Here is an 8,653-nt window from a genome sequence, read left to right as displayed (position 1 = left end):
GCTGGGTTCTTAACCTGCTGCTCCAAATGCAATCCCTCAAATATGTTCTTAATTTTACCCGGAGTCACATAACTTAGAAGTGGTGGAGCCAAAACTGAAACCAGAATCTGGCTCTCTGCACTCTCCACACTCTCCCTAAATTGAAGTTAGTGTGTTTTCCCTCTTGTCTCATGACCACACTTATCAAGAATCCAAAGTGAGGAAGACCATTATTTCTCCTTGTTGTATGTAGTATAGTTGCCTTCCCTTCCTTACAGAGAGCTTAGTAAAGTGCTCAACAAACATGCCTGCCTGGAGGCAACACCCTCTTTCTGCTGCCACACATGGGGCTGGGGTAGGAAGCCAGACAGGGCTGGTGAGGTGGATTGTGCTGCTGCTGCTGCTGCTGCTGCTAAATGATGGGGAGCGACTCCTTTCGGTGTCTTGACTTGAAGGCATTTTTCATTTCCTAGTCCCCTCTACTCTCCATCCCTCACCTCTCGCCCTCAACTTCAGCTCTGGCCCCTTGGAGAGCGTCCCTTGCCTCGGGGCTGACAGCCCTTGGGGGCGCGGGGTCCCTGTTCTCCGCACTCTTGCCCATCTGTGCGCCGAGCCTCGTTCCGGCGCGCCTGGAGCCCGGCGGGCATTGACGTCAAGCGGCGGTGAAGCGCTGCCTACAGACGGTTGACCTGGACCCTCCTCCACAGCCCCTTCCTTCCTCGCCACCCCCCTCTTCCCTGCGCCCCGGCTCTTGCTCACTATAAAAGGCAGGAGCATCGGGCGCCCCAGCAGCGCCGAGTTTCAGCACCATGGAGAGCCCCCGCCTGCGGCTGCTGCCCCTGCTAGGTGCCGCCCTGCTGCTGCTGCTACCTCTGCTGGGCGCCCTTGCCCAGGAGGATGCCGAGCTCCAGCCGCGAGCCCTGGACATCTACTCTGCCGTGGAGGATGCCTCCCATGAGAAGGAGCTGGTCGGTATCCCCCTTGCCTCAGACTTCCCTGGGCTGCCGCGAGGTCCCTTGCTCCCCGCCTCCCTACCCCTTTCCCCAGAGGCAGGGCGCGGGGAGATGGGCGCAGAGTCCCGACTCCCGCTGTCACCTGAAGAATGTCTCCAGCCCTCAGGCTCCCGATAGTCTGTAGAGCGGATCCCTTATCCCAGCTCCTCGGAGCAACAGGAGTCTCCGCGGTTCCCGGACCTGCGGTCAGTACGTGGGACAGCGCTAAGTTTCTATCTCTTAAGCGGCCCTCTTTGTGGAGTCCCCTGAAGGAATGTGTGTGATTCCCGGGCTCCTTATAACAAGGGCTGGAGGTGAGCACCTGGTCTGGGCTCACAGCCAAGGTGGCAACTTGGGGCTCCGTGGGCGGTGTGTTGCAGATTGAAGCGCTGCAGGAAGTCCTGAAGAAGCTCAAGAGTAAACGTATCCCGATTTATGAGAAGAAGTATGGCCAAGTCCCTATGGTAAGGCTTTGAGGTCACCCCTCTTCATGTTTTTCCAAGATGAAATACACCAACTTGAGTTTTACACACAGCCTTCTCCCCAGGATGTGGCTAATAATTCATACAATGGGTTTGCAGAATTCTGTGGGCTCCCCTTTATTTATTTCCACTGCCGGCCCTTGCCCCTTGGTCTCTAAGGTTAAAGACCAGGTTGGGCTGTTTTGGAGGATGGGACAGGTTGTGCCAGGAATCAGCTCTTGGGTCTGTGTGAAAAGGAGTATTTCCTGAAAATGTGCTTTTAATTTTTTTAACTTCATGAAGAATTCTCTGAGTTGGAAGGACCAGAGAATTAAGTCTAGTAAGTTTCTTTCCCTCCAATTTTCTTCCTGACTTCCGGAGCACTGCCAGTTTTTAAAAATCTAAGTTCTAGGATAAAAAATCCCAATGCATACAAACACACGCACGCGCACACACACACACACACACACACACACACACACACCCCACACTGAAATCTTTCTTCTTGGGATAAGGAGGGGGGACACAGGGAGCAGGGGTGATGAAAATATATAGTCTGTTGTTCATTTCTTAGTTAACATGTCTACTTGATTTTTTTATCTTTTGGATGAGAAACTAAATGAGCTAGAAAATGTCACTTTCCCACAAAATGTAGAAGAAAGTAGGAGGGGCTCAATAATTTAAATATCTGTCTTTTTATGGTCTCTCACTGGGATTATAAACACAAGGCTCTCGGCATTTCAGGCCTGACTATACTTAGACCCATTGTGATGGTGACAGGGTCCATCCAGCTCTTCCACGAGGCAAAAACTGTTGATGGAGAGATGTGCCTGCTGGGAGCATGGGTTTGCTCAAGTGGGATGGTTACACATTGTGTTGCTTGCAGTGTGACGCAGGAGAGCAGTGCGCCGTGCGAAAAGGAGCTAGAATCGGGAAGCTGTGTGACTGTCCCCGAGGAACCTCCTGCAATTCCTTCCTCCTGAAGTGCTTATGAGACGTCCACCCTTCTCCTTAAGTACCCCCCCCCCACACACACACACCCCACTTTCCCCAGACGACCTTACTTTCATCCCTGGCTTTAGCAACAAATTTTGTATTTTCCTTTGAGGAAAAGGGGCTCTTTTCCTGGCTGTTTCCAAATAAAAGAACACATTAGACGTTTCTGTGTGAACAGTAATGCCTTGTATGGTGTTGATATGTGTGCAAAGAATTCTTATTTTATCTGCCTGACAAACTTTAGCGTATATTTGAGTAAAGAAGGGGAACTTCACCTCGAAATTTGTATTTTGTAGGTGGCATGGCAGGATGAAACTAGATCTAGTGAATCTTGGTAGATGACATCACAACCTGGAAACTAAATTACCCCAAGCATCACAAATTGAAGCATGTACAAACTATACATAATAAAGTGTTTTTCATAATTGCTCATAGTGCATTGTTGTTTCTGCATAAGTACTTTAAGTAGGAAGGGTGGGATTAATCATACTGTTGTTTGCAATGACAAATATTTTAAAAATAGAGTCTGTTGGGAGAACTGTTCCGCTGTGGCTCCAAGAAGTTTTCATCATTAATTAGGAGTTTGCCACACAAGCGTTCGTATTTTTCTTTGATTGCAATGATGTGTGTGTGTGTGTGTGTGTTTGTGTGTGTGTGTGTGATGAAATGAAAATGGTTGGAGTTGAGTTGATATCTTTTATTAAACTTTTTAGCTAGAGCCCTTAATTTTAGCAGGGAGACTAATGCAAGATAAATTGTTTCAGACTTTAGCCATAGTAAAAGCAGTTTGAAAAATTAGGACTTTGTTTTCACAACTTCTCTATTAGAAGATATACACTGATTTAAAAAAAAGTGGGCTCTTTTGGGGTTGTTCTTTGTCCAAAGGAAGGAAAAATCTACTTCAGGTGCTCCAAGGGTATGAGACCCAATCATCCCCCTATTTAATACACAATCTTGGATGTGTTCTCAGTTTCAAGGAAGTATAGTCACTTCAGTAAATAGTTTTAAGAGGAGCAAGTGAAAGTAAATGGGGACAGATTCAATTCAAGAAATACAAAAATCTCCAGAGTTCCCGTTGTGGCCCAGTGTTAACAAACCCAACCAGAATCCATGAGAACATGGGTTTGATCCCTGGCCTCAATTAGTGGTTTAAGGGTGTGGTGTCACCCTGAGCTGTGGTGTAGGTTGCATATGAGGCTTGGATCCTGCATTGCTGTGGCTGTGGTGCAGGCTGGCAGCTACAGCTCTGATTCGACCTCTGGTCTGGGAACTTCCTCTTATGCCTTCTGTGTGGCCTTAAAAAGACAAAAAAGAAAAAGAAATACAAAAATTGTAAATGTAAAGTTTAGGAACTTTTAAATGTTTCTGAGTACCTATCTGAAGTCACATTTCTGGGAGTTTAAGCCAAGCTAAGCAATATTTATGAGGCAGCATCATCTGAGGAAACAGATGCTTTTTCTTAATGTGAACTCTACAGGCACCTGCATAGAAGCAGAAGTTAAAGATAAAATTCCTTTGGAGTTCCTGTTGTGGTGCATTGGAAACAAATCTGACTAGGACCCATGAGCTTTGGGGTTTGATCCCTGGCCTTGCTCAGTGGGTTAAGGATCTGGCGTTGCCATGAGCTGTGGTGTAGGTCACAGTCGCGGCTCCGATCTAGCATTGCTGTGGCTGTGGTGTAGGCTGGCGGCTGTAGCTCCAATTAGACCCCTAGCCTGGGAACCTCCATATGCTGTGGGTGCACCCCTAGAAAGCAAATAAATAAATAATTTTAAAAAAGATAAATTTCCTCCTCTGATTCATAGGGCGAAAGTATGCTGTTAGAAAATATTCCCCCACAAAATTTCCCTTTGTAGGTTTCTTAATGTTACTGTTAGCATGGACAGTCTTCTCAATAATCTTCTGAGACATCATTATCTTTTTTTTTCAGAGGAGGAGACATAACTAGCTCAAGTCACTCAGTCCTAGATCATGATTTCAGCTCTAATCTCTCTGATTCCATATATTCGCCTTTTCTCTTCATGTCACTCTGCGCCATTGAATAGGTTGTGTGGACTCCAGATTCCCCATAATTTCCCCTGGAATGTTTTCCCTGAAAGAAGCATTGAAGGAGTTTGTAGTTCAAAGGAAATAATAAGAATATTGCTCTAAACCCCTTTGTTCGTCCTCCTCACTCCCACCCCTACTATCTCATCCCTCCTTTCTTGTTTACTGCAACTCAGGAGAATAGACTTATGGGGGATTCGTCACAGAGACTCTGTGGGCTGGGTAAGATAAGGCTTTTTTCTGAAAATTTTGTGGGAGAGCCTGGATTTTAAGTTCAGAGTGCTGATAACCTTCCACATGAATGATGGCAACCTTTACTCTTAGGTGGTTTGTTAAAAGTAACTTTGCCTTCTCATCTATCTGTATTAGAACTCCTCTTCAAATAGAATGTCTTAGTATGTTTAATGATTGAAAATCTCTGTGGTAGAGGCTAAGAATGTTAAACATTAGGAAAATTTAAATGAGAAAAGAAATCATCTATATAGAGTCTCCCACGTAAGAGTCCTAGAGACCGTCTGTTCCTATGCCAGCGGGAGTTCCCGTCATGGCGCGGTGAAAACGAATCCGACTAGGAACCATGAGGATGTGGGTTTGATCCCTCGCCTCGCTCAGTGGGTTAAGGATCCGCATTGCCGTGAGCTGTGGTGTAAGTTGCAGACGAGGCTCAGATCCCACATTGCTGTGGCTGTGGCATAGACCGGAGGCTAGAGCTCCGATTTGACTCCTAGCCTGGGAACCGCCATATGCCGCGGGTATGGCCCTGAAAATCAAAACCAAAACCAAAACCAACCAAACAAAAACACCTGCTGGACAACGATGGGAACTCCAGGTTTTTTTTTTATTATTATTATTATTACATGCAATATGGAAAAAACTTTTTGCTATTGATTTGCACTTAGGAAGGGAAGGGGGCATGAGGAAGGCAGCCTTTGTGTGCTGTGTTGGGGAATGGTTGAAGAAGACGATGTTTGGAAAAGGAATTAGGGGAAGAACATACTTATCTCATGAGCATTTATCCAGTTATTTGCTGTATGGTGATGTATACTGGAAACCTCTCTTCCTGTTCTCCAGTGAATTCTTCAGCAAATTCTTGGTCACTCAGAGTAACAATTGATGTGGTATCGTTGAAAAAATGCTTATCAGTATTTCTTTACTTTAGCCAATATCCAGCTTGGTAAGATAGCTGTATCTATTCATCCATCCTTTTATTCACTATTCAACAAATATTTAAACAATTTTTTTTGGAGTGTAGTTGACTTGCAATGTTGTATTAGTTTCTGGTGTACAGAAAATTGACTCAGGTACATATATATATTTTTTCATTATAGTTTATTAGAGTTTATAATAAGATATTGAATATAGTTGCCTATGCTTTATAGTAGGGCTTTGTTGCTAATCTATTTTATATATAACAGTTTGTATCTGTTAATGCCAAAGTCCTATTTATCTCTCCTCCCTTTGATAACCATCAGTTTGTTTTCTATATCTATGAATCTATTTCTATTTTGTAAAAAATTCATTTGTATCATATTTTAGATTCCACATATAAGCAATATCATATGATGTTTATCTTTCTCTGTCTTATTTACTTTCCTTAGTTTGGTAACCTCTAGGTCCACCCATGTTGTTGCAAATGGCATTATTTCATTCTTTTTCATGGCTGAGTAGTATTTCATAATATATATGTATATATATTACATCTTCTTTGTCCGTTCATCTGTTGCTGGACATTTAGATTGCATCCATGTCTTGGCTACTGTAAACAGTGCTGCTATGAACATCGGGGTGCATGTGTCTTTTCATCGAAAGCTTTCTCTGGATATATGCCCAGGAGTGGGATTGTTAGATCATACGGTAAATCTATTTTAAGTTTCAACAAAGTATAGTTGATTTACAATATTATATTCATTTCAGGTATACAATATAGTGATTCAGTATTTTATAGATTATACTTCATTTAAAGTTAATACAAATTATTGGCTATATTTTTCTGTGCTACACAATATATTCTTGTTGTTTATTTATTTTATACATACTAGTTTTTATCTTTTTTTTTTTTTTGTCTATTTGCCATTTCTTGGGCCGCTCCTGTAGCATATGGAGGTTCTCAGGCTAGGGGTCGAATCAGAGCTGTAGCTGCCGGCCTATGCCAGAGCCACAGCAACAGGGGCTCTGAGCTGAGTCTGCGACCTACACTACAGCTCACGGCAACGCCGAATCCTTAACCCACTGAGCAAGGCCAGGGATTGAACCTGCAACCTCATGGTTCCTAGTCAGATTCGTTAACCACTGTGCCACGACGGAAACTCCTACCTCTAACTTGCCTCTCCCCACTTCTCTCTCTCTACTGATAACCACTTGTTTGTTCTCTGTATCTGTGAGTCTATGTCAACAAATATTTCAGAGCACCTGTCCTATGTCAGGCACTATGCTAGGCTCCAGGGTAGAACAGAGAAGAAAACAGGTTGTCACCCTCAAGGATCTTATGATTTTATGTGACAAGAAGGCTCTGGGAGTTCCCATCATGGCCCAGTGCAAACAAATCCGACTAGGAAGCATGAGATTGCAGGTGTGATCCCTGGCCTTGCTCAGTGGGTTAAAGATCTGGTGTTGCCATGAGCTGTGGTGTAGGTCGAAGGTGCAGCTCAGATCTGGTGTTGCTGTGGCTGTGGCTGAGGCTGTGGTGTAGGTGGCAACTGCAGCTCCAATTTGACCCCTAGCCTGGGAACCTCCATTTGCTGCGGGTGCAGTCCTAAAAAGACAAAAGAGAAAAAAAAAAAAAAAAAAGAAGGATTTATGTAAGTGGGACCCATGCAGGTAGACCTGTGGAGGAAGAAAGATACCTGGTATGGCTTTGAATCCCTCTGCTCTGGGAATTTTTCCGGGTCATTTCTTCTTTCATCTGTTCCTACATGGTGCTCTTCACTCTTATTTTCCCAGGTTGCCTGTAATGCCTTTTGTCTGTGTATCTCAGCTCCTGACATTTGTTTCCAACCCATTGGCTCTGATAACCCATTTCAAAACAGTCTCCAGCTCCACTTTGGCATTGATTACCTAATGCAGTTCTCAGTTTTGCCCTCTGGCCCCCAATCCCTGTGGCTGCTGTAAAACACCCACGACTTCCTCCTCTCAGTGTTCCAACAGGTCCCTGGGACCAGGCCCAGTTCCCACTTAGCTGTTCTGTAGGGAGAATCTGATCGTGTCCACCATCTGCCAGCGAACCTACTCGCAGGCTCAACCCTTTAACACTTCTGCATGGAAACCCAGTCTGTTTGGATGAGAAGGGCTGATTCTGCAGGTGCAGACTCTGAAAGGCAGAGCTACACACACAGTTCACCATCCCTGGTCCCCTAGAGCACTGCCACATTGTCGCCAAGGACAGCTGCACACAGGGGCTGTCTGCTCTCTGGATGATTGAAACGATTAATAATTTACCAAACCCTGGCTACTGGCTTTCATTAATTATCACTATGCTAATGATGTCCCTCAGGAAAAGGGAAAAATAATTTCCCCACCAAGGAAGGCTTAGTGAAGACAGACCATATTTCATAAATAAATCAGAGGTGGGTGTTTTGCCTTGAGTTCCTTTGAACTCTTCCTTTGCAGAGATAGAGGAGGTAGATGTAGGCGTAATAGGATAAAATGAAGCAGGTAAGTTTCCGTTTGATTATCCATGTTAGGCTGCTCCCAGCTTGGCTGTCAGTTAGCCTGTCTAGTCTCTCAGCTGGGAGTTGGGATCACTTTTACTGAGATATCTTCTCGGTACCCCAGAGACTTCCTTTGCACCTGAGGCATATGGAGGTTCCCAGGCTAGGGGTCGAATCAGAGCTACAGCTGCCGGCCGGCACCACAGCCACAGCAATGCAGGATCCAAGCCACATCTCGACCTACCCATAGCTCATGGCAATGCTGGATCCTTAACCCACTGAGTGAGGCCAGGGATCGAACATGTGTCCTCATGGATATTGGGTTCATTACCACTGAGTCACAGTGAGAACTCCCTTGGAGACTTTCTTAAAATGTGACACCAGGAACTAGACATGGCCCTCTAAAATGAGAGAGTCTGATAAACCCATGGATGCCCTGACTCCTGCTTTCTAAAAAGGCAGTTTTTCCTTCATTTGATCCTACCTTGTTGATCCAAGAAGAACTAGATGAGTTAATATGTATGAACAGCAC

The 8,653-nt window shown here is 44.8% G+C and overlaps 1 protein-coding gene across 1 annotated transcript; it reads left to right on the top strand.

Annotated features, from left to right (window-relative positions):
• Positions 1-775: 775 nt before the first annotated feature.
• CARTPT (CART prepropeptide) lies at positions 776-2,856 on the top strand. The gene is made up of 3 exons (XM_047753778.1): positions 776-947; positions 1,352-1,435; positions 2,319-2,856. Exons 1-3 carry the CDS (start codon positions 789-791, stop codon positions 2,424-2,426), a joined length of 351 nt encoding a protein of 116 aa, XP_047609734.1. The 5' UTR covers positions 776-788; the 3' UTR covers positions 2,427-2,856.
• The last annotated feature ends 5,797 nt before the right edge of the window (positions 2,857-8,653 follow it).

Source organism: Phacochoerus africanus, chromosome 1 (genome assembly GCF_016906955.1).
Source record: "Phacochoerus africanus isolate WHEZ1 chromosome 1, ROS_Pafr_v1, whole genome shotgun sequence".
NCBI classification, from domain to species: Eukaryota; Metazoa; Chordata; class Mammalia; order Artiodactyla; family Suidae; genus Phacochoerus; species Phacochoerus africanus.
The sequence above is the reverse complement of the archived record's forward strand: the minus strand, read 5'-3'. Positions and strand labels throughout refer to the sequence as shown.

What these genes read in the sequence shown, in the direction of transcription:
- CARTPT (XM_047753778.1), top strand. Translation starts at nt 789, where the DNA reads ATGGAGAGCCCCCGCCTGCGGCTGCTGCCCCTGCTAGGTGCCGCCCTG. An exon ending in CCTCCCATGAGAAGGAGCTG is followed by an intron (nt 948 to 1,351) that starts GTCGGTATCCCC and finishes GGTGTGTTGCAG; the next exon opens with ATTGAAGCGCTGCAGGAAGT. An exon ending in AGTATGGCCAAGTCCCTATG is followed by an intron (nt 1,436 to 2,318) that starts GTAAGGCTTTGA and finishes TGTTGCTTGCAG; the next exon opens with TGTGACGCAGGAGAGCAGTG.